Source organism: Electrona antarctica (assembly GCF_951216825.1).
Source record: "Electrona antarctica genome assembly, chromosome: 19".
Taxonomy (NCBI): Eukaryota; Metazoa; Chordata; class Actinopteri; order Myctophiformes; family Myctophidae; genus Electrona; species Electrona antarctica.
Genome location: NC_136800.1, coordinates 22,183,159 through 22,209,202, shown reverse-complemented (window position 1 = coordinate 22,209,202; position 26,044 = coordinate 22,183,159). Strand labels below are relative to the sequence as shown.

Sequence of the window (26,044 nt, the reverse complement as noted above, 5' to 3'; positions counted from 1 at the left end):
TATGTAAATGTATGGAAAGCATCCAGGTGTGATAGTGCATAAATTTACCGCAGGCACGCCATATGTGCTTTTAACTGAACTCGGCTTACATTCAAAGGGAGGAATACAAACACCCCCAGTACCTCTCCATTCAATAAACGTCTCTATTCTAACAGGCTCATGCTCATCAGTGGTTCGTTTTGGACCGGCACTATCTACATAAGCTGCTCCAAATTGGCCAGCAACAGGTCAATCACTATGCACAGGGCACCATCTAGTGTTGCATACTGAGTATGGGAAAGTTGGACAAGTATTCCCTTCGCACGACAGCAGACATGTTAACTGGGTTTAAGTCAACATTATAGCAAAGCATGTGTCTGCACAAGTGCACATTGCATTTGTAACGATCAGGTCATTAAACCATAAAGTATTAAATAGCCAATCTCATCTAAATATGAAAATAGCCAATCTACAAGCTCACAACACGTCATGTTGTGAGCATGTAGAGCGGATATTTTCACTATATGCCATATGGAGTATTTTTGTTGTTGAAAATGACAAAGATTTGTGTGCTGGAATAGACCTAAAACAGACTGGACAAACCCAAGGGGCAGCAGGATTTAGGAGGGTGGGGTGGGGACTGTGCACCAGATGTGATTGTTTGCATAGGCCAGGCCAATAAACAAAACCAAGTTGCTGCATTCTTTGTGTCAAAGCAAGAGGAGAATTTGAACTCAGGGTGAACTAGATGCTTGACTCCTACACTACAGTATATCCATTGGATTATCCTTACTTAGCCTGTGATCATTTGATCATGTTATTAGCTTAATAGCAGACAGAGACGCAACACAATTATTTGATGCTAAATATTTGCATTGCCGAGTTCCTTTACAATTGTGATTTAAAAAATATATGGTTGTCATGTACAACCACACAGCCACTCCTGGGAAAGACTTCTTATTTTTTTACCAAGTTTTGTTTGAAAATAATGAATTAGAAACCAGGTTCTTGTTGATAATTGTGGGACAAATATTCATTTATATTCTTAAAGACCCAGATGAGATTTGGAGCTCAATTAGGAATAAGGGGGGAGGCATACAAACTCCATGGTACACAAGATGATCCCTAAAGCCTACTTACTTTGCAGCATGCATAGCTGAAAATAACCAATTCTAAGTGAAAAATGCCTTATTGACAAGATTTTCCGCAAGAGGCACTGTTGCATAACAAACATTGCATTGCCATAACTCATTGACAGAGGTTAACTATATGGCAGCTGCTGCCTCACATACACACACACACACACACCTGACTCACAAGATGACCTGGAGATTGTTGGGTGTGGCAGCCCAACCACAAACCACATCACCACAGATGAGCCAGTGTGATGTAACCAAATGGACCCTTTGGTTACATTTGTACACACTCAAGCGTTCAAGATTTTAATGTGTGATATGAACCTACGTATATGTACCATCGCCGTAAAAAACAAATAATTTTGGGAAAAAAGTACAACGCAGCAAATGGTGTTTATTGTCAAAGTGTAGGAGTAGGACAATGTTATATGTGCATATTTAATTATTGTGTATTCTAATTGTGCAACAATCTAAGCTACAGTATATACAGACATCTATCATTAACTGTTGATAGCTGGATGACAGTTATACTGTATAACAGTAAATCTAGTTGGCCAGTTGCTTGGGCAGGACAGTCTCTGTGAGACAATCTTTTGAGGGCCCAAGACTTTGGTATCATCTGTTTGTCAAATGCAAAAATGGTGACTCTTACTCGTACAGTGTAATATCAATCAATACAACTAAACACATCCATTAAAAACATCCACATGAATATAGTCAACGCAACAAATGTTATGCAGAAAAATCTTTTTTTTCTTCTTTTTTTTGTCTTGCCCCCTCCCCCCCTTCCCCTAACATGTCGTTCTTAAAATTTCATCAAAGGTTAAACAAAACATTTAAATGTTACATATCCCATAAAAGTAAAAGAGAATAATGTTATGAGGATCCCCTGTCTAGATAGCAAATGATGCTGTTGTGAAAAATATACGTATAGTAGAGTGAACTAAACATTTACAGGATTTTACAGGCGGAGAAAAAAAAAAGATAACATCCTCTTGACATAATTCTTTAGAATAATAATACAGCCCCACAGTCTTATGAACATGCTATGATCTGTCGTTACTCACTCCGATCATTGTCCGTGTGACACGAGGCTACGCAGCCTGTCACAGGGTTGTGGTTGTGTGTGCGCGGGTGTGTGCATACATTTACCCGTCTCATGTACAGGTACGATGGATATATGGATGTATGCATGTGTGTGTGTGTGTATGTATGTATGTATGTCATATCAGTGTGGTGGTTGTCTCATCAGTGTATGCGTTTGTGTTTAGCGGTTGTGTCCTGCAGACAACGATCACAAGTTCTCCGAGTTATGCGAATGTGGTCCGGTCTCCATTTTCCAGTCTCTCTGGTCTCCAGTGGCTTCTGCTTGCTGGCCACCTTGCTGGGAGGCAGCGGGGGACAGGGACATGTTTCTGCGGGGGTTGCCGCTGTGCATGGTGTTCCAGTGGCGCTTCAGATCCGAGGCTTTGATGAAGGCCTTGTCGCAGGAGCCGCAGTTGAAGGGCCTCTCGCCCCGGTGCTGCCGCTCGTGGTCTTTCAGGTGGGACTTGTGCTTGAAGGCCTTTTCGCACATTTGGCAGCCGAATGGTCTCTCGTTGCTGTGCACACGCTCATGCCTCTTCAGGTCGGGCCCCCGTATGAACGCCTTGCCGCACACGACACAGCGGTGGGGCTTGAAGCCGGAGTGGATCTTTAGATGCTCTTTGAGGTGTGCGGCGGTGGTGAAGGCCTTGGGGCAGTGCTCGCAGCCGTAGGGCCGGTTGGCGGTGAGGAGACGCTCCTTCTTGGCGTTGGGGTCCAGGACCTTCCCGGGCGTCTGGCAGGAGGAGCCGTGGTCGCGATGGCCGTAGAGAAGGTACTCCAGCTTCATGTCACTGGAGGACGAGGAGCTCCAGTGGCCGTGCTGGTCCTTGCCCATGTTGGTGGTGCTGTAGTTGTGCGGCTGGTTGTTGACATGGGAGCCCCCGGGGCCCATGTTGTCCATGCCCTGGTCGTAGAAGCTGTTCTTCCTCACCTCCTCCATGGCGAGCTCCTTCAAGATGGCGTCCTGGGCGCGCATGCCGTGGTCACCAGGCGCCTGGTTCTCTCGGGTCTTCATGTTGGTCAGCTCGCGCTTCTGCGTGCACAGGTTGTCCAGGAAGTTGATGCCTAGTATCTGGCCCGATGACATCATCATGTTGATGTCCTTCTTGCGGACGGCGAGGCGTGCCGTGTACATGTAGTTGAGCACCTCCTCGAAGATGTCCGAGCGGATGAAGTCCAGCTCCACGATGGAGTTGTCCTCGTCGCTCTGTTTCTTGAACAGCTTCTTGAAGTAGTTGCTGCAGGCGGCGAGCACGCAGCGGTGGGCGCGGAACTCGATGTTCTCCACCACCACCACGATGTCGCAGTGCTCGCCCTCCATTCGCTGTTGATTCAGCATCTTCAGGAACGTTGCTTTATGATCATAGTCGATATATCTCAGCAAGTCAGACATAGCGACGTCTGAGAGGGGGTCAATCTTTACAAAAAAAAAGGAGGGGGGGGGATTAATTATTTTATTTCAGTTATTTATTTAGTTATTATTTTAGTCAGAATCTGAATTAGCAAGATTAGCAAACATCAGAACTAATCATAATGAGCTGTTCCCACTATATTCACATCATAATCCAGACTAAAGGGTGCACTGGCTAAAATGCCTTTGTGTTTAATAATTTTATTACCTGTCCCGTTTCTTTCATTTATATTCTTTGTACGTATTTCTATGGACCAGAGTCCGCCAATAAAGATTTAATTGAACAGCAGTAGTCATAAATGGAAGCTATCACAATCCGAATAGAATGCTACAGTGTTTGTTGTGCTAAAACCCAATACCGGTAGTTAGTTTGCAATGGCATTATATATGTGTTTTATTTACGTCATCGTCTTTTTGTTTATATTTCGTTTTCCAGAGATCATTTTAGTACAGTATCATCGGAAACGGTCATCACCTGCCAAACTAAAAGTGGGTGGAGCGCGAGCGCTAGGCTAAATTAGCATGCTAATTATGTTAATGTATACATATTAAGTATGCAACGCGCATATACTTTCACGGCGAATGAAAAAAACAAAAAAACAAAACATATTTGCTCGAGTCGTTGTGCGTGCGGAGCGCATTCGACGACGGCGGCGGTGCGCGACGCGTCGGAAAGCAGAGAGTAAACAAAAGTGGCTAATTCAGTCATGCAGAAATCCTATGGAGCGAAGAGAGGGAGAAAAAAATAGGCCCGACAAACGCGAGAAAAAAAATCGCCAATAAAACACGGAAAATAAGCCGGGGGACGCGCTGCTAAAATAAAACGGCGACCGCGATGCGTTAACACGGTTCGCGCCCCGCGTTTTGCGTTCCGGTTGGCGTCGCGTGCGAAGAGAGAGAATAACCTTTAGCAGAAAGAATCTTTCACATTTCACTGCGCCCAGCCATTTTGGTATCAAGCAGCTCGAGCGCTCCGCCGCTTGGGCATGTTTCTGTTAGCCGTTTCTGAACGCATCCGACCGCCCAAAACCGACGTTTTACCCGTCGATAAAACGCGCAAAAGGACCGTAATCTGTTTTCCGACGTCGAATCAAAGTTAAAAGGGTGAATTGGAATGGTTTTTTAAATACCTTGGAAGCCAGGGTGGAATCCTTGGTGTTGTCACGCAAGGCAGGCGAGTCGACGACGAGGATCCAGATCCACACACAGAACTGTCGTTTTTCCTCTTCCTCCTCTTGTTGTGACTGCCTGGGGAGGCGGTGGAGGAAACGCCGCGCCGCTCCGTCGCCCCCTGCAGGACCGGAGCGGCACGTCGGCTGTCTCCACCACCAGCCCTAGCCTTGGATCAAGACTATCATAGATGTATTAGGCTATTTTTTGTAATCGGCTACTTCAGCCCACCCGGCCACCCCAGCCCGAGTTCATGCTTAGTGGTGCTCAAACTGTTGAATTCCAAGGACTCTCCAATAACTGAGGATGTACAAATGGAACCAAAAGGTCCATTTATATACTCTCTTGACTTGTGTTCACACTGGCAGATACAAAGCTACACATCATATTTGTAGCTGAAGTTGAACTTTTTTTTGTAGCTCCTCTTGTAGAAACTACAAACTTGTTCCTGTTCGCAGATGACTCAGCACTGCTGGTCTCGGACAGGAACAAACTGCAGGTTGAAAAGGCCCTCAGCTCTGCACCTGGCTCGCTGATAACAAACTATCCTTACACCTGGGAATAACTGAATCCATTCTCTTTGGATCAAATAGTAATCTCAGCGAGGCAGATGGCTTCTTGGTTAGAGTGGGTGACAATATTATCACACGTAAAGATGAAATTACCTACCTAGGCTAATCTTTCCGGTGATAAAATTGAAGACCCTAACAGGAGCCCTCGTACAAGGTTTCTTCGACTATGCATGCACCTCTTGGTACCACAGCACCTCAAAGGCCCTTAAAACAAGGCTCCAGACTTACCAAAACAAACTTGGCCTCACCCCCCGAACCCACCTCACCCCTGCCCACTTTGATAGGCTGGAATGGCTTAGGGTCGACGACAGAGTACAGCATCTTGCATTGGGTCTGGTCCACAAGATTCGATACACCACCAAGATACCCATGTACCTGTCTAAATACTTCCTTAATGTTAACGAAGTCCACACCCACAATACCAGAGGGAGTGCAACAAACCATGTGCAACCCAGATTCTGCACAAACAAGGGACTACATTATTTTCGCTCCTATGCCACCAAAATGTGGAACGCCCTACCAACAGTCATTAAGACATGCAAATCCTTTGACTCCTTCAAAACCGCTCTCAAAGGGCACCTACGGACAGCTGCAAATCGAAACTGGCCCCCGTAAAATCGGAATCCCCCCCCACCCCTTTTCTCCCTCACTGTATTTTCCCTTTTTACCTCCTTTATGATGAATTCCTGTTCTGTTCTTTGACTATATAGAAGTGTCTATTTGTACGTCTCTAAATGTTTTGATGAATTGGTGGACCCTCTTGTAAACAAGTGTAATGCTTTATTGGGTCGTCCACTCACAGTTAACAGTCTTTGTATTGAGTTGTGCTTGAAATGTACTGTAATTCTGCAAACTGTTAATAAATATTTCAATCAATCAAAAACGTCAGAAGTATTTTTTATCTAATGTCGCTGGCTTCCATTGAAAATGAATGGTAGACTGACTGTTGTATCTGCCCGTGTGAATGCAGATTTGGAACCCTGGCCTGAGGGTCCCTTGACCCCACTTTACCTACCACTGCAAGGGGTTGCTGCCAAGAATGCAGGTTGAAAATATATTAAATGTATGCTTTGGAAGTACCGGTATACATGATTTGAACATGCACAGTAGGCCTATACAGTTCATCCTTATCAGACCTAGATCTATCCCCCAAAATGCCGTTATTGCCCCCAGGTCAGGGTTACTGATGAAACAACAAGGATTTAGAACCATATATACTATAGCCCCTCAGTGGTTATTCATAACCAAAATACTGTATAGCTAGTATGGATGCTTCCTCAGTGGATTGCAAGATAATTTAAAATGGTAAATTCCTTTATGTCCAAGAGCAGATTGTTATGTGTAAGGGTTAGTCTATATATTACAGACATTGCTGATAAATATTAACATGGCTTGAATACATTTTTGCTCGTCATACTGCAAATGTAGTAACCTATGAACTTTGAATAGTGTTGACATTATTTTCTCAATTTCCAAATTAAAGCTACGTATATAAAAGGATGCATCGACTAATAATCAAATATTAAGATCAGAGTAGATCAATAAGCTGCAGGCTGCATCTTTACGAATCAGAGAGCTTAATACATAAATCAAATTACCGGTAATGCTGTCAATATTCCATTTAGAAAGAAAACGACAAACTTAAAACCAATGGGTTTGCCACTTTTATTTCACTGTTGTGGAAATATTGCTGTACATGAATGATACTTGGTATTCAGATACAGTTTGAACAGATGAGAGGCATATAGCATACATATTCTGGTGTACGACAGATCACTCTTGGCTTTGTTAATCTTTTAAGACCATATCATATGTCATCTTCAACACATCATTGTGTCCCTATTTTTGCAACAAGCGCACGTTAATGGTACTTTTCCCACTACAACATATTGATAACCACACACCTTGACAACATATATGTTGAAAATGACATATTCATTAAGAGAGCATCGAACATGACAGACCACACGAGTCCTTGGACAGTCACACAGCGGTGAACCTCCTTAGGTACAGCTCATCCACCAAGAACATCCCAAGAGCTTCCTGAACAGCAAGCTTGATATCTGCTCTTCCCAGTATCCTTAAATGTGTTTTTTAAACAGTTTAAAAAAACTGTTGCAGCCAGGTGATAGAAACAATAGGTAAGAATGATGACAAAAATAAAAATACTGATCATAAGAAAAGAAAAATACTTTTCCAAGTAGTTTGTGACAAAATCATTTACTAGATATATGATTGGCTTCTTTCAAGAAAAGCTTAGGTGTGTACTGCAGACAGTTGGTCTGTATTGATTTCTGCAGCGGCATATTTGACTGGAAACCATTGAGTTTGTGGAGTGGTGAGTGACACAATGCTGGCATGAGTTTGGCATATCTACAGCAAGGGTTATACTGTGCAGCATACAGCGTTGTTTTAGGTTTCGGAGTGATGGCTTTATTCATAAATAGAATGTTGCTACAATAATTATTCTCAATCATAAAAATGCTTCAAAGTCATAAGGCAGTGAAAGAAAAAGAAGGAAAGGGTTTGTTTTCTTGCTGCACACGAGAGGTCGGCGTGCAGATGGGATTGAAGAACCAGGTTTTTCTTATTATCTTATGGTTTTCATGTATATAATCTTGTCATTCTTTGATAATGCAACATGGTGTCCTTCTCATGCAAAATGCACTTTTTCGCAGGTGATGGGTGGGACCTTGTGGCGAGCCGCAGCATTTGGAGAGGAGGAGCTGTCTAAGTCTTCAGAATGTCCCGGAGTAATACATGGAATCCTGGGTGTTGAAGGTTGCGAGGTTGAATCCTTGAATAGAAAACAGCACTCAGCCTTATTCCTACCAACACAGAGAAAACAACATGTCAGCAAACACGGTTCTACACTTTGAAACTCCCAAAACTATATGGCACAGCATACCACACAGGACAACACAACAAATGATACAGGTGTAGTGAGGAAAAAGGTAATACAACTGTATACAGTATGGTAGATGCACAAAGGCCAACCGGGTACTTACTGGGTAAAGCTTGCACACATTGGTGGGAACAGTGGCTTTTATAATTAACATCACCACCATAATTAACATCATCATGTCTAATGCCTGTGTCATCTACCGCCTAAAACGACACGTCTCAAATTAAAATGTTGAAAATAGAAACCACTTTATTAGCCTATTTTTTATCCTGTTTGGTAGCCCGGCCTCTGCATGTGCATCTACAGTTAAGAGACAAGCATCCAGAAGGCCACAAACAAATATTTAGTACAATGGTAATAAATGCTGCTCAGACTGAGAGCACAGCCATTCTGACAGGCAAGATATAAGACAGCACTGCACGCACAGCGGAGGGTCCAGAGAGCCGTGGAAACATAGCAAGCCATTCCCATCTGGTGAGTCACGCAAGTCCACACATGCACGCACACGCATACACACGCATCCAAAACCCTGCGCCTTGGGGTCATTTCACTCAGAAGCTAATGAAGAAAGCTTGGATGCCAAAAGTTAGATATACAGCAGTATATATACTGTGTGTGTGTGTATATATATATATATATATATATATATATATATATACATACAGTATATAAGGTTGACATAGAAGGTTTCTTGCACAGGAAAAGCTTGAAAGATAAAGGGTTGAGGAGGGGTTATTAGAAACACTAAAAGAACAATGCCAGAGTGGTAGAATGGAATGATAGAGCTTCCATCGCATGGCCCCCTGTCAGACTCAGGGAGGATACCTGACAACGTTGCGCAGACAAGACAAGTCCAAACACAAATGGTTGCCTTCGTAAAGTTTGTAAAAAAACATTGCGAGGCAAACGTCTGACCCATTTAAGCATATAAAAGGTGGTGCGTGTTTGGGTTGCACGATAGAAAAGAATGCTTAATCGTTTCCATTTGGAAGCAATACTGTGCCTTTGAACGGGTTTTTCATAATGGGATGGGCGTGGATAAATTACAATATTTGTTTTAATAGTTTTTTTTTCTTTTCTGCATGCTTGAATATATTAGTGGGCCCAGCACAGGACCAACATTGCCAATTTTCCCTAAAATAACAAACATACTACTAACAGGGTTTGTATGAAAGTTGCCGGCATGATGATGAGATTATTTTATTTTCTTCTCCAAAATAGGACCGACAGTTTCCCCAGGCAGGCACACCTCTGTATATGTAGGATCAGATTTCAAATACAGATGACTTTGCAGGCCACAAACTAAAGGCCGCAGAGAGAGGCACGCAGAGCTGGTTTAGCTGGAATTCTCACTTGTTCACTGATAGGGATTAAAAGGTACAGTATGGCTGCGCCGCATTGTTGACAAAACATCAATTCCAAATTCTGTTTGCTAAATGTCGCCACTGCCGTTTGAACTTCGAGACCCAAAGACTGCTTTTCGGCATTTCTTTTTCAGTCCTTGTGAAAACTTTGGGAATAAGGAAATGCTTCATTCTCTTCATTCTCAATAATGATGAAAGATTGTCTCATACATGATTTTCAGGGGATTCAAAACATGTATGCAAAAAAACAAAAAAATAAATAAATGTATTTTTACATTTACCACTGTGCCACCATCATCGTACATCAAATAACTAAAATAGCCAATATAAAACTCAGTGCATAGAGCTTGTAGATTAGATGATTAGATGTGCTTGTAGAAAAACATTATGGAATTATCTATTACTATAATATTATATTATAAAATGTACTATAATATTGTTTATATTACTAATATAATGACATGCCCAAAACAGGGAAGCCAGGTAGGAAGAGATGAATTTGTGAGGCCTCAGTATATATAGCATCTAATTATTCCAGATGGGGTCAGTCTCTGTTTGTAGCAGAAGTACAAACATACAGTACAAGGAGGTCATGTAATTGCCCAGCAGGGGGGAGTGTTTCGACAAAAAAAAAAGACACTGGCAGAAATATGACTATTAACGTTTTTTTCTTTTTTCCTTTCTTTCCCCTAAGGCTGCAACCTTATGACATCCAGTCTGTATACACTCATAGAGGCTGAGGTGGAGCTGGGCCGATAACAGCGTGATGCCTTGATGGTTAGTGCTACACAAGCAGGGCTGTCTGTAGTACCCATGACAGCCAGTGCTGATGGGGGGGTGGGGGGAAAGCAGCATGCGAGGAGAATGGAGAGACCAGCTTGCAAACCCCTAGCCCAGCCAAATCCAAAGCCAGTCCAGATCGGACCGGACTGGAATGGATCGGTTCCAGCCAGAAGCCTTCATCCTTCTTACCTGGGTCAATCCTCCCCCTCCTCTGGTGTGATCTCTGTCTCTTTATGTACCACTACTTTGGTCACTGACATGTCAGGGTGCTGTTCTTTAGCCTCCTTTATGGCCTGAGCCAGAGCCTATACACACACAACGGAGGTGCAGTTGCAAGGCGGGTCCACCAGGGGGAGACATAGAGAAGGGGGCAGGGCAGGGAGGGAGGTTGGAGGAGGGGGGAGTGGAGGATGTTTTTTTTGGTGAGTCAATATTCCAACAGGGTAGCTAGCTACTGCTAGTTACATTTGTAATACAAGCCATACAACAAACATCAATATTTGTGAAAGTTACACAGCATGTTAATAACTTTTGTCAAATATCACACTTTAAAAGCCACAGTGAATTGCAATTCTTTGGGTCAAATCCCTGAACTGAGAAAAGAGACGTTAAGCGCTTCGGGGAGGGAGAGAGGTCTCTGTGCAGTTTCATTTTTAAAATGTGCTTTTTTAATGAGAGGTGGAGAGAGAGAGAGAGAGAGAGAGAGAGAGAGAGAGAGAGAGAGAGAGAGAGAGAGAGAGAAGATGGATGGAGAGAGATTAGAGAGATAGATTAAGGAGATGGAGTGATAAGAGACCGATAGAGAAATAGGCCATGGGATAAAGATAGATTACATGAAAGAACAGGATACTTGGGAAAAGTTAAGAGACTGTGGAGACCTCGTCGTGGTCGATGTCTGTGTCTCCCGTGATGACGATCCTCTTCTCGATCCTCGTCTCGGACACGCCTCCTTTCACAGTCTGGACGGCACAAAACGGAGGACTTTGTTAAAAATAAATATTCACATAAGTGATTTGCTTTTGTTAAAAGAAGTGTTAAATAATAGCTCTGAATTAATTCAATCTGAATTCCTCATAGTGTTCATTCACTACTAACAGGGGTCTCCCCCGGTCTCTTCGGCTCTTTAGTAAACAGAAAATACATTTTCAGTTGGGGGTACCAGTTTTATCCAATCAGGAGATTGATTGATTTAATACTTTATTAACAGTTTGCATAGACAGGCACAGGGAAGTAGAGTAGAATAGAAGGTCTGCTAAAAGGATGAAGCCAAGAAAGATTTTCCTCATGTACGCAATTCATTGAAAACATTAATGATAGACAAATACACACAGTAATATGCAAAAACATCTTATAAACGAGTAGGGAACAAAAGGGAAAAAATAAGTGTTTCTGGGGCCAGTTCTGAGAGAGAACGAATATAGGATAAAAAAAGTGAAATAGGAAGTAATGGAACAAAACATTAGCAGACCAAATAGCTGATATGATCTTTGTTGAGTTCTCTACTTACACACGCCATTGTTTGTGAAATTAATTAATTAATTCATCCATATATATATATATATATATATACATACATACATACATACACACATACATACATACATACATATACACATATACACATACAGCAGCTAGAGGCGGAATAGCTGCTGCTGATTGGCCAGGCCGTTTTGTGGCCGGGCATCAAGTCTGCCTGAGAGTTCCCAGATGGGAGCAGGAGGGGGGAACCCAGTGTACTCTCTGCTGCCCCATCTGGCGGAGTCAGGTTACTATAGAGTAGCCTAAGCTTGAAGAGTGCTTAGTTCATTTAATCCTTGTCCATTTCTTCAGAGCTACACCAAAGCTGGCAGTTAACAGTTTAAGGGCCCCAGGCGGAGGTCTCCGTCCTGTTAATTAGTACAGTCTGATGCCCTAGACGGAGATTGATTAACATCATGACGTCACCGTTTAACCGTCCTCCCAACCCCCCACTAATGTCCGCCGACCTTTTCCCTCCTGCTGGCTCGCTTGTTGTGACACATATACTTCCTCAGATTGAATGGGTTAACACTACTCCAACAACAACAACAACAACAACAACCGCACAGTGGTAAACTAGTGCATGTGTGTGTGTGGACGCCCCTGACCTTTGTGATGTGTGTGGTGGTGGTGGTGCTGCTGGTCTCTGAGGTGATGGTCTGGGCACTCAGCAACACCCCAGGGTCAGCGTCGCCGTTGGCATCCACCTGTTGTTGGGGATACATGCCTTTATCTGGTTCTTCCACAACTGTCACATGAGCAAAATGACATTGCACACATTTAGACTTTGCCTGTCGATGTGGTAGGTTTTTATTACAATGCCTCTCTTATCTACAGTTCATGTGACCTAAAAAAGACATCAGCAATATTCCCAGATCAGCAACATTACAAACAACCAAGAACTGTTCATATATTCTACATTTAACTCATAAAATTGAGATTCTTCTTTGTATCTTTGACCTGAGGCAGATTCTACAAAATGCCTTCAAAATCAGTGGTTCTCAAACGTTTTCGTGCCAATTTGATATTAATTTGGCCACGGCGTGGAACCCAATCTGATTTTTTGCCAGGGAACCCAAGAAGAGAAGATTTGACACATAAGGTCATATTATTGCGTACCTCTGATGACTCGTAAGTGATGGTCTTTGTCTCTGTGTGGACGACAGGGACCTCCTTGGTACACACGTCCTCCTGCTGCATCGTCTCAACACTCTGAACGCACGAGCACAGGAACAGAAAAGACACGCATAACTAAAACAGAAGAGAAGTTACCAAGTACCAGTTATCGTGACGAGTAGAGCCCGAGCGATGCCAGATTTACGAGTCCGATGCCAATGCAGATTTTTGGCCTTGCCGACAGTTGTATTGACTGATATTTTGAAATAAACTGCACAATATTATTATAACAAATGTAAACTTTGATTTGATTCAAGTTTCTATTCAAGATTGTTTAACTTATAACCAAAAAAATAAATACAAAAATAAAAACCCAGCAATCCCTATTCTTATATTGGCCAAACCAATACAGTGTATTGGAGTAGTTCACCCCAAAAATGATTTATTTCTATCAATTACACACCCCATGAATCCTTGAATTCATGGAGATTCTTTTGTTTTTGTCGCATTCCTGAGACAATAATTTGCTGACCGTGTATCTGTGTATCGGTTGGGCTCTAGTACCAGTTATCATGAGTATCCTCTTAGCACGACAGCAACATTTTAGTTTAATTTAGATTTAGTTTGCAATCAACAAATTAGGTGTTACACATCTCAAAATCACCACCTTGTGCTAAGATGTGCTCTGTTAACGGCATGGACAAATAAATACCCCGTGCCTGTAAACTATGCCAACCATCCGCAATCATGTAAGGGTCTTAAATCTCTAAATAGGCATGCAGTCATGCATTATGGCATCTATTTTGGTGAAGGAGAGAATACTGAAGCGGAGTACTGGAAATAACCATAAGAAAGAATGCAAATCACAAGGTTTCCATCAAGTGTGTGTGTGTGTGTGTGTGTGTGTGTGTGTGTGTGTTTCCATTCTTCCTTGATCCGTTCAGGGGACAATCAGTGAAGTTAGAAAATTCAGACGGAGGTCCATGCTGAGGTTTGGGGTCCCCAGGCTGACAGCACTGGGGTTTGGGGTGGGTTTACCTCTGACCGAGGCATGGCTGGAGGACCCTCTGTGGAAGACTGCTCAGTCACATGATTCACCTCCTCTGAGCTGGACTTCTGGTCATCTTCGTTCATGGCCTCATTCTCCAAAACGTCAGCCTCGACTATTTGCTCTCCCTCCCTCCCTTCTTCTTCGTTTACATCCTGATTCTTTAACACTTCGGCCTCAGTTAGCTGTTCTAACACTTCGGCCTCAGTTAGCTGTTCTTCTTCTTCTGAGAGCACGATAGTGGGAATATCTACTCTTGCCACAACAGCGTGGGTGTCTTCTATCAGAGTCTCATTAGTGGCTTCTTGTGTTTCTGTATTCACAACAGCCCCTGACTCTGGTACTACACTGCAGTCTATTTTCTTCTTCTTCTTCTTCTTCTTCTTCTTCTCTGCAGGTGTCTCTACCTCCATCCCTATTTCTTCGCTTACATCCTGATTCTTTAACACTTCGGCCTCAGTTAGCGGTTCTTCTTCTTCTGAGAGCACGATAGTGAGAATATCTGCTCTTGCGACAACAGCTTGGGTGTCTTCTATCAGAGTCTCATTAGTGGCTTCTTGTGTTTCTGTATTCACAACAGTCCCTGACTCTGGTACTACACTGCGGTCTATGTTCTGCTCTGCAGGTGTCTCTACCTCCATCCCTATTTCTTTGTTTACATCCTGATTGTCCAACCATTCGGCCTCGGTTAATTGTTCTCCCACATCTTCTTCTTCTTCTTCTGAAATCACACGTCCATTTTGCACCCGTTCCAAAAACCTTTGCACCTGATCCCAAATCTGATCTCTTGTTTTCTGAGCCCTGTCTTCTATCTGATAAAGATTCTCGTCTTCTTCTTTCGGCTGTGTCTCTTTCTCACTCCCTTCTTCCTCTCTGGAGTCCTCCAGTTCATCTTCTGAACTCTCCGCGTGAGAGTAGTGGTACTTCTCCTTTTCATAACTTGATGTCGAACCTTTCGTTTCTTCCTCCTCTTCCTCTTCGCTATCGTCTTCCGGCTCCGAGGGAAGCTTGTACTGTACCTCAGTGGAGAACTTGACCTTCCTTCCATCTGCCTCGGGAAGCTCCACGTCCTGGGCATCTCTCACACCTGCGGAAAACTCTGCTTCTTCGTTTAACCCTACCTCCGGGATCTGGACGTGATGATATTGCACACAAGCTATAGGGTCGGTGGCCTCTGGCCCACTGTGGGACTCTCCCAAACGGAGCTCCTCCTCCGGCAAAGACAGCTCCTCTTCCACACCGCGTTCTCTTGCGTTTGTGGTGTACACCGGCTCGATGGTGAATCTTGAACACTCAACTTTATCCTCCTCCTCTTCCTCATCCACGACCCTCCCACTCTGCACCTCTGGCGTGGAGCACGGCGCTGGCGTTTCTGGCGACATGCGATCAGCAGCAGCCTGGCTGTCATCTAGCTGCCCCGCCGTCTCAGCAACAGCCTGGCTGTCATCTAGCTGCCCCGCCGTCTCAGCAACAGCCTGGCTGTCATCTAGCTGCCCCGCCGTCTCAGCAACAGCCTGGCTGTCATCTAGCTGCCCCGCCGTCTCCGATTCCTGCATTTCCGCCGGCGTCTCCGTCTCTACAGATGCACTCAGGTCCACTTCTTCTCCCGGACGCACAGCAGTGGGAATATCTAGCCCTGCGACTACCACAGCCTGGCTGTACTCTATCGGCGTGTCATTAGTAGCCTGTTGTGTTTCTGTGTTCACGACGGCGGCCCCCGACTCGAGTGCTACACTGCAGTCTAGTTGCACCTCTGTAGGTTCGACCGGCATCGATTGGACTTTGGGCTCTAGCTCCTCCACTGCATTGTCTACGGGCCTGGCCTCTGTGGGCCCTGTGGTCGGGATATTCACCGTAGGTCCTGCTGACTCGGCTGGCACAGCCTCTGTCGCCACGGCAACCCCCACCTCCTCCTCCTCCACCTCCTTTTCCTCCGGCTCGGCGGCTGATGTCTGTGAATGATAAAAGGTTCTTGTTGATTAATTGCGTCTGAATCGCTAAAATATTAAGCAATAAAAAAACAAAAAAAACAATCTTACATCACACATACATGACAGTTTCAGATCACACCTGTTAAGACGGAAGCGGTTTAAAAAATGATACATTTGGGTAAACGGCAGTCTTCGAGATATCAAATGAAAGGCTGCATAGATATAGTCTCAAACAAACAATGCATGTTCGTTCACACGCTGCAGTGCCTTATTATCTGAACCATGTTAGCACCAGAGGGGGGAGCTGTCACCTTTGGTGAGGTGGAACCCAGAGAGGAGGACACCCATCCTAGCGGAGACTGATTGGACAGAAGGACAGACAGTCAGAAAGAGAGAGAAGACAGTCAAAATAGACACACAGTGAACACCGGACAAAAGACAAAACAGAAGAACATGGGAAAGACAGGACAGCTCTTAGAATCAAGAAAATATTGTATGGATTCTTCCGGGATATCGTGTACATTTCGTTTCTTTCTTTTTTGGTCAGAGAAGAATCTCACCAAATCCTATTATATTAAAGCCAAGGCATAACAAATCCTTAACTCTGACCTAGATTCTTACTTTAGAGAGCAGATAACACAGGGATTTAGTATTCCCAATTGCAGTTATGCAAGAAACCAACTGGAAAATGGACCCATACAATGTTTCTGTTAGCAAAACTATCGTGTTAATAGAAGCCCCAGGTGGGTTTAGGGAGATAAGCGAGTTGGTGAGGGGGGCAGAAAGCTGCAGCGTGGCACTGTGCCAAGGCTATGAAGTCACTGCTTCACTGATGGGAGCACTTCTCAAAGAAAGTCAAAGCGGCCGCTGTGAAGCAAAATGATAAAAAACATCAAACAAACAAACAACCTGCCCTGCTCCCCCCGCCCCAACCCTCATTTCATCCTTTATCCAACATTGCAGCCTGCTGCCCTAACTTTTAATTTATACTTTTGTTGAACGAAGTAGAACAAACATGACAAAAAGTAGTAACACACACAAACAAGTCATCTTTGTCATAATGCGTTCGTTCGTTCGACCAAGTGTAAATTCACCTTTGAGGCATGACGTAGCTGTTTATGCTTTTAACACATTTCCAAACCAATGCAAAACCCCTTGTATCAAAAAAGAAGCGAAAGCGTTGAGCACAACAGACACCAGCAGCTTGCTCAGTGTGAGTGTAAACACCATGGTGTCTTGCACACGGTCAGCCATGCAGAGCAAAGCAGTTGGTTATGTTTTTGTTAAAACGTGTCTGGGCACTGCTGTGGGAGTAGATGACACTGGCCAACAACTTCACAATTTCATAGGAAAATGCTCGTTCTTACAAAATCCAAGCACAGTGATTCCAAAGATGGCACTATCTATTTGACACAGGATATACAGATATACTGTATGTGTAGACATCCATGTTGCCTGGTTAAAGAAATGTCCCAAAACAGGTTTCCCTATTTTGATAAGAAAAGGTTTTCTTTTGCCTTTTAAGATTGTTTACAGTAGAGAGACAGGAAAGAGACGGCAGAGAATGAGGAAGTGTCATGAGGCATTGGATAAGAACCCACAGACTCAAACCCACAAGGTCACCATTAGACATGATGGGCCTGACAGGTTACGCCACCAGGATGCTATGATGACACTAACTTTACAACCTTTACGCCACCAGGATGCCATAATGACACTAACTTCATAACCTGACATTACAAAACAAACATTAATTGATGAAATCGGGAGAGTTGACTCCAGGACAAAACCTATTTTTTCTCCTCTCTTTTCTTTGTTGGCCAGTGTGAAGGGGTACGCAGTACGTGAGCGTATGGAGGAGGGTGGGTGTGGGGGTGAAGCTAAATTGAGTTTGATTTTCATACAGTACCACCGCCGAGGACTTTGTGGACCTTTCGGTTACGCTTTGAGAGGTGGTCACCGTCAGGCTCGACTTTAATTGCTCCGTTTGCACGCCGTCAAAGGTGAAGATGTCTGCTCGCTGGCGGAGCGCCTCGAACGCCTTCATCTCCTTGACCTCCTTTGCCGTCATGCTGGCGAACTCTGACCCTTCCGTCGCCTTCACCACCTCGGACACCCACGACGCCTTGGCCCTCTTGGGCGAGTCGAAACCTTTAATCTCACTTTTCTCTACCTGTTTGGTCTCCGTCTTGGGACTTGCCTCTTCCAAGGTGGCTTTGGCGTCACATTCGATTACCGCCGGTGCAACACCTTTCTCTTTAGAGGGAGACGGGAGCTCTTTCTCTTTATAGGGAGATGGGAGCTCTCTCTCTTCAGAGGGAGACGGGAGCTCTTTCTCTTTAGAGGGAGATGGGAGCTCTTTCTCTTTAGAGGGAGATGGGAGCTCTTTCTCTTTGGAGGGAGATGGCAGCTCTTTCTCTTTAGAGGGAGACGGGAGCTCTTTCTCTTTAGAGGGAGACGGGAGCTCTTTCTCTTTAGAGGGAGACGGGAGCTCTTTCTCTTTAGAGGGAGACGGGAGCTCTTTCTCTTCAGAGGGAGACGGGAGCTCTTTCTCTTTAGAGGGAGATGGGAGCTCTTTCTCTTTAGAGGGAGATGGCAGCTCTTTCTCTTTAGAGGGAGATGGGAGCTCTTTCTCTTTAGAGGGAGACGGGAGCTCTTTCTCTTTAGAGGGAGACGGGAGCTCTTTCTCTTTAGAGGGAGACGGGAGCTCTTTCTCCTCGTATTTGACCTTGCCTGTCTCTTCTTCCTCCAACGCGTCCTCCTCTTTGCTCTCGGCGTCCGACTTGTCCTCCGCGTCCTTCAGGATGATGAGAGTGCCCCTCTTGTCGCTGATGGCCTGGGACACCTCTTGCCTGACGGAGCCGGGGCTGATCTTCACCACCGAGCGCTCCGACAGCTCCTCCTGCGAGTCGGGGGTCTTCTCCTCCTCCTCCTTGATGGTCCCGTCAAAGAAGACGTCGTCGTCCAGTGTGGTGGAGAGACTGAGACCGTGCGGCCCCGAGGAGGTGAGACCGTCCGTTATGTTACTATCCACCACGTATTTCACCAAATATCGTGCTGCCTGGGTAGGGAGTGGGGGGGAGACACTTGGCTTACAGAGAACTGGGCCGGTTAAGAGAGACCAGTACTACAGAGACAGAGGGGGGGTTAAGTTGTTGAAGCATAGCCAAAGATACAGCTTCGCTGAGAGAACACACACACACATACGGGTCATTTGAGATCAAATGCAAACACATACAACAAGTGCAAACAACGAGCTACATAAATATTTGGACAGCGATGTGTTGTTTGCTGCACCATGAAAACGTGGGGTGTGTACAAAAAAGGACAATTATTTGTATATGCTTGTTAGCGATGCTGAACTTCGGGAGAACCTTGGGTGGTATAGCTTGGGTTGTATTTGTTAATTCTGATCGAGGAACTGGAAGTAGTGATTTCATCCTGGTCTCAAAATCACACCTTTAACCTTTAATGTAAACAAAGTATATTCTCACAGTATTTTGTCCTTACAATGGAATCACTACTTCTGGTTTCTTGATCACAGAAGCAACAGAAAACAGATATGGACAATATCTTTACTTGAATCATGTCACGGTAACACAACTCAAGGTTCTACAAAAGTTCAACCTCAATTTAACATAACCTTACATAAAAATCTAAAGCCAAACCAACAATCTATCTACATTTTAACCCTACTGTGATAGCAGCATTACACACTGTACATGTATTATCACTGTGCCAAATACTTGTGGAGCTCAGGAATAAACGCCAACACACAAAATGCATAGGTTTAAGTGTGATAAACATGATCTTTAAGGATTTGTACCTCAGTTGCATGAGCGTCCTCCTCCTTGCTCGTCTCGTCTCCCTCCGTCTCTTCTTCTTTAGTCTGCAACAGAGACAAACGGTGCTGAGAGCCACAAACAACCACACAATAGACGGCCTGTGTCCAGCACAGTGACAGCCACCGCGTTCCCATGACGCCGTTCTGTGTCTAAACACTGCAGCAGAAAATGAGCATCATCTCTTACATTTCAGTGGGTTCTGGGCTGTTTGAATTACGATTTATCGTAAATCGTTTGAAATCGATTCAATCTGGTGACAATTGAAATAGATTTAATGCAAAATGTATCGCGATGCAAACAGCTGAGGCTGCGTAAAAAAAGAAGAAATTACAGGATCTTTGTAAGAGCATTGATACAACAAGAATGACTCAGTCATAACTGACAGCTCTCCTTTATAAACATCTATAATCAGTTTGTGTTCCGCAGCTGCCTCTGCCTCAGCTCACGGCTTCACGTTGCAGCGTTCAGAATATGGGTTTTATGCCATTCAGACTATAGGTTTTATGGGTAAGTCTGCCATTGGCTTAGAGGCAGCCAATCATGAAAAAGTGTCTACTAAGTACTAAGGTCGTCTTTACGGTCGCTAGTAGAGAAGTAGCAAATGTAGTCCAGGAGCTTAAATGCCGAATAAATAATGGGCCTTGATATGAAAAGGGTTGAAAACCACCGTTTCACCACTGTGAAAAAAAGAGAAGAGAAGAAAATACTGGATTTGTGTAAGAGACAAAAGGACAGCATGAAAAACAGACTTCAACAACATATGGGAACACAACCGCGCAGGTCAATCACACCACTGCTTAATGTCTGTGGCAGATTAGTTGGTGATGATGAGATATTTCATGAGATATTTCAAACAGCCATCACTGGATGTACTTCTTGTGTTTTGGGAGAAACACAAAATGAGATAGATTATGCTGTTATCACGTGTGACGCTAGACGTGATGAGAATAAAGAATACCGTATATGAACACACAAGAATATCTGCCCTATAGAGCCTTTTTTGAAACATGAAATCTCTGATTTAACAGACAGCAATACGGTGCAGAACACTGAACCACAATGGAAACAAGACACTGGGGCTTTTTAACTTTGACTGTGTTACCTGTACTGTACTAATCAGGTTAATAAAGTATTCAATGAATCAATCAATCAACAGGAAGGTAGATCTTGAGGTGGACTCAAACCCACAATATCATAAGTAAAATCTGATTTGTAGTTCTTTGTGTGCAGGCGTCATGTGCCAAAAATTGATAATCTACAACTTCACAACTCGTAGATTTTTTGTGAGCTTGTAGCACAGCTGTGTGACAAAACGAACTACTAAGTAGGCCTGTGCCTAAATATTAGGAGCATGAACTGGGCGTCAACACTAGACGCTTAAGTGACACAAAGTGCCCTTCACTCACTCCCTTCACTCACTCCCTTCACTCACTCCCTTCACTCACTCCCTTCTCAGACTCATTATGAAAATGATTCCCGTGTTTCGGTAGTGTGTGGGTACTGTACTGTATATAAGAGACTCCTTAGAGGTTCACATCATGCTTCACAGTACACACACACACACACACACACACACACACACACACACACACACACACACACACACACACACACACACACACACACACACACACACACACACACACACACACACACACACACACACACACACACACACACACACACACACACACACACACACACACACACACACACACACACACAAATTAACTGGGTCTTACATCCTGCGAGTCGAGGGGTACTATCATGGGCGCCTCGTCCGCTTTGGGTGAACGGATGGGGGACGACGACAGTCTCTTCTCCCACTCCGTCATGCCCGGGGCGTGGCCGCCCGTCTCCAGAAAGGAGCGCTTCAGCTCGCTAATGTTGCTCTGGTGCTTGACCAGGTCCTCCGGGGGTTCGGTGTCCTAGCCGACCAATCAGTGGTATTACAAGGGAGGTGAGGGCCAGACGACGGCACAGATGGAACGGCGGCCATGCTCAAAAAGTAAACCTGATGGTAGCTTGCATGTACGATGAACCGATGAGAATTGGGAGGCGTGAAGCGCAGCTGAAGTGTCTTCAGACTGCAACTCTGACTGATATTGATACGTGAATAATAGACCACCTGCATTTTACAGCCATGGTTTTTAATTAACAAAAAACTAAAACCAGATCAAAATGTTACTTAACTGAAATAAAAAACAAGAACAAAACAAAGGAATACAAATAAAAACGAAAGAAATGCAAAACTATAATAACCTTGTTCTACGCCTCTGTTTACTTTTCACAGTTCATTGTTCATGGCTCCTTTTTTTCTAGTCGCTATGCAGAGCACCTGTGAACACTGCAACACTGGGCAGCTTGCATACCGAGCAAAACAGCAGCAAAAATTATATCTATGTAGTGGCTGTTACAAGTGTAATACATGATTCTTAAATGCAAAGGAAGCATTTAAGTCCTGCGTGCTATAATGGAGATACATGGCTTCATGCATTTAGGCTTTATGGGTTTAATTCTGTACAACACCCCCAATACTCGTTAGGATTAGAAAACTGCAAATGTTGACCTAGGTATTATTTGTTATTGCTCTATCTCACACAAAATAAGTCTAGGCACCCATATTAAAGCCACACTGAGATAAACGTGCAGATGGTAGATCAAAATCCACACCGCAAATAAACAGAAACTGTGTCCAGTATTTATATTCATTGTCAATGGTGAGTCATACTCATTTGTCGTCACTCCAGTTAGGATTCCTCAAACCAAAAGGTACGTGTCGTGCATGCATACTTGCTCCATGCGTTTTCTTACCAACCTCTAGCATCAGATTACTATGCTTGATAAAGACGTTTTCTCCCTTTATTCGTCTTATGAAACTATACTGTGAAGACAGAGGGGATAGGGATGGGGGATGAGGGGTCGTCAAGTGTAGTTTGTTGTTCAGTGTTACATTTATACAGTTCCATCTGTAGAGATTGGGAGTTTTGTCTTCCGATGGCTGAAAAATCATGTACAAAACTAAAATCCTTAAGAGTTTTAGTTAGTAGCACCGACAAGAGAAAATAATTCCACAAACAAACTACTAGATTTCTTGACGAAACACGCAGCAACAGAAATTGAGTGTAATGTACACCTCTTAGAAAGAGAAGCACAATGCAACAACAATGAACTGGTTTAGAAGCATCAGTTTATGAAGTGAAACTGTTTTGACTTAATGGAGCTGTCTGGTCTGTGCACAGTTAGTCTCTCAAGCCAGACCAAAATCTCAGAATGCCAGAAAGTCTGTAAGTCTGTAAGTCTGCCTCGTAAAGGTTTTGACAGGAAGCCGGCATCTTGTTTGTCATTTCTGTTCACAAAAATACATTTTTTTTAATGTCCATTTCTGCTAAGAAGCAAGCTACATATAATACTTATTTTTACAGTAGCATTTAATTTACAGTAGGACTAATTTACATGACTGAAACAAGTTTAAACTGAAGTGGGGGGCGAGTCATAATTCGTTATATTCTACTCATTTCCAGCATTTGATATATCGCGTTAGGCGTAGCCATTAAAAAATATGTGAACCAATAGCCTGTCCTGAGAGACTAGTGCACACTGCACAGTGGGTGTAATGATGTGTGTCAAAAGCTGCAAGGCAGACGGACGGAAGAAATGGACGGACGGACGGACGGACGGACGGAAGCAGTATGGCACAAGGTTACGTTCTGGCTCAGTGCATGGGGTGGTGGTGCGATGCAGTGAGCTGGGTCACCCAGTGTACCTGAGTCCGCATTTCAGAGTCGTCCTCAGCGTCCGACTGGCGGCAAGCAAAAGAGGACATCACAGAGACGGAGCGAAAGAGAGAGAGAGGGTGACAGAGGGAAAGTGACAGATGGGGACACGCAGGGAGAGAGCGAGAAATGAAAACGACACGGGAGGAGGGTCAAAGGGGTGAGGGCGAACAGAGAGTGAGAGAGAGAGGGGAAGAAGGGTAACAGAGGTGTGAGACGGTGATGTGGAGAAATAGCGAGAACGCCGAGAAGGGTGAGAAAACAATGAAGGGGTGAGAGAGGAAAACGGTGAGCGGAGGCACAGAAGACAGAGAGGAAAGAGGAAAATGTGTGATGAACCAAAGAAGATTAAAGCGAGAAGGTGAGAGAAGACAAAAGGCATCAGAGTAAAGAATTATGTACATTCACTTCAAAGCGTATGCAGTATGCACTTTACTGGCAGTCATATTGACATAATAGTTGTGTAATGTTACTTTGCTTCACAGGTGTTGCCAATTAGTGTAGCTAGCATATGATACTCCCCCCCTCTGACTCCGTTTGACCGGAATGGAACATACTGTAACCTAATTTAGTATCATTGGTAACATTACACAACTATTAATGTCAATATGGCTGCCTCGAAAAAGGTATATTCTTGATGATATGATGATAGTCAGACAGTAAAACAACATTCCGGATCCATATTGATGCTTCCGGTGTTGCTTAGAATTCCCCATACGGTCTATGTCCGCCACTACATCAACTTGACTCATATGTTCTGAAGTCCAGATCACTATTTTGCCATAAACAGGCAAGGACCACGACCACCGAGGCTACTAGCTATAAACCAAGAACAAGGGTCAACTAGTGTCACGTAGAGACAGAGGAATACTGCTGTTATGGTTGCAAAAAGAACGGTAGCCCTACAACAAAGATATAAATGTTGAAAGTTGTGATAGTATCCCTTTCATTTTTAATGTAAATAGCCGGCTGCAGAGGAAAGCCTTTTCTCAGTTTGATTACGAGCATGCCATCCAATAGAATTCAGTAAAGCAGAGACTGTGTCATTGGATCAGTGACCACCACTTTGACATTTGGTCTGATTTGTACACACTCTGAGTTCCAGAGCCGTAAAGGTCAATTTCACACTACTGTACCAATCATTTACCTGGAGTGGACACTATGTTGAGAACCGGTGCATTGGATTACCTGTCTGTTCATGTTATTAAAATAGAACATTACTGAACCTCTGAGGGGTAAAAAGTAAAAAAAATAATAATAATAATAAAAAAACAAAAGATCTACGGTTATTTCTCCCATGTTTTAAAGTCTACAGTTTTCCTTAAATGTACAAACCTCTGTGGCTGTCGTCTCCTCGTCAAAGGCAAAGTCAGTCTGTTCGCTGTCGGTCTGCGTTGTCAAAACAGACCAGAACCGTTCCGATCGGAAAGCGCAAAAAAAAACAAGGAAAACCCACCTCGTCAACATTTAAGTACAACAACAACCCATCACTTCTCAACAGATACTATTCATACCCACAAATGGACAGAATGGATAATGTACTGGTTGTTGTTGTTTTGTTATAAGCTATATACAGTATAGACAACAATAAAGATGACGGTTTAGCAAAGGAAGGGAAACAGCAAAATAATTGAAAGCAAGCACAAGTTTGCAAACAGACTCAGAGGAAGTTGAAACCTTCGGTCAGTCACAATTGGTGAGATTTGTTTTCGCTCTGATTTTGTCAGGCCAAAGTCAGTCGGTCTACATTTCTGGAAATTCGGTCCAAATGGCATATGATTTGCATTGGCGCTGGATATAAATAACACAGGATGAGCAATAATTGAATTCTCCATTTTGATCGTGATTCGTATTTTGTCACGCCAAAGTCCTATTTTACATTTATGGAATCTCAGAACGAATGGCATATGATTTGCGACGGCGCTGGCTATAAATAACACTGGATGAGCAATAATTGGATTCTCCAATTTGATGGGTGATTTGCTGACAAATAATAACCTGACTTTCAGGCCTCCCCCTTCTCTGTCATCATGCAACATGACACTACAGGAATGACAAGGATGCCTTGAGTCGTGCCGCTGTCTCTCTGCATTACGATATACATTGCACTACGTGCAACTCACAAAAGCGCTGCATCGGGCAAAAACCATGACTTAGCACTCTAAGCTGCTTTTCCTCCCTAAGAGCCAAAAAGCCCTGCTGAGGCACAACTCCAATTCAATGTGTTTTTTATCTTTGCCTCGTGTTGCTACTACAGGACGTGTTAGGCGAGTCGCAATGCAGAGAGACTGTGACTGACTGAATGAGCGCACGGTTGTCCGTGGAAATGTTTCCATGCTGCCGGCGCTTGTTTTGTAGCGGTGACAGCCGCTACAAAGCCATGACTGACGATGAGAGGACAGAA

General features: G+C 43.9%; 2 protein-coding genes across 2 annotated transcripts in view; both read right to left on the bottom strand.

Moving 5' to 3' along the window:
- Positions 1-1,489: 1,489 nt before the first annotated feature.
- Positions 1,490-4,900, bottom strand: LOC306942951 (zinc finger and BTB domain-containing protein 14-like). The gene is made up of 2 exons (XM_079529145.1): positions 4,743-4,900; positions 1,490-3,618 (listed from the first exon to the last, which is right to left on the bottom strand). The coding sequence occupies exon 2, from the start codon at positions 3,592-3,594 to the stop codon at positions 2,410-2,412; it is 1,185 nt and encodes a 394-aa protein (XP_079385271.1). The 5' UTR covers positions 3,595-3,618; positions 4,743-4,900; the 3' UTR covers positions 1,490-2,409.
- Positions 4,901-7,005: 2,105 nt separating this feature from the next.
- LOC306912535 (band 4.1-like protein 3) overlaps positions 7,006-26,044 on the bottom strand; it is a 66,808-nt gene continuing 47,769 nt past the window's right edge. The window contains exons 14-27 of the mRNA XM_079488826.1: positions 24,976-25,029; positions 23,631-23,666; positions 22,683-22,748; positions 21,607-21,792; positions 19,846-19,908; positions 18,748-19,080; positions 17,929-18,699; positions 16,331-16,378; positions 15,942-16,040; positions 13,044-13,136; positions 12,533-12,631; positions 11,285-11,365; positions 10,596-10,711; positions 7,006-8,182 (exon numbers count right to left, since the gene is read on the bottom strand). Coding sequence (XP_079344952.1) covers positions 10,601-10,711; positions 11,285-11,365; positions 12,533-12,631; positions 13,044-13,136; positions 15,942-16,040; positions 16,331-16,378; positions 17,929-18,699; positions 18,748-19,080; positions 19,846-19,908; positions 21,607-21,792; positions 22,683-22,748; positions 23,631-23,666; positions 24,976-25,029 — 2,040 coding nt within the window. The 3' untranslated portion in view covers positions 7,006-8,182; positions 10,596-10,600. The remainder of the gene's footprint in view (positions 8,183-10,595; positions 10,712-11,284; positions 11,366-12,532; positions 12,632-13,043; positions 13,137-15,941; positions 16,041-16,330; positions 16,379-17,928; positions 18,700-18,747; positions 19,081-19,845; positions 19,909-21,606; positions 21,793-22,682; positions 22,749-23,630; positions 23,667-24,975; positions 25,030-26,044) is intronic.

What these genes read in the sequence shown, in the direction of transcription:
- LOC306942951 (XM_079529145.1), bottom strand. Translation starts at nt 3,594, where the DNA reads ATGTCTGACTTGCTGAGATATATCGACTATGATCATAAAGCAACGTTC.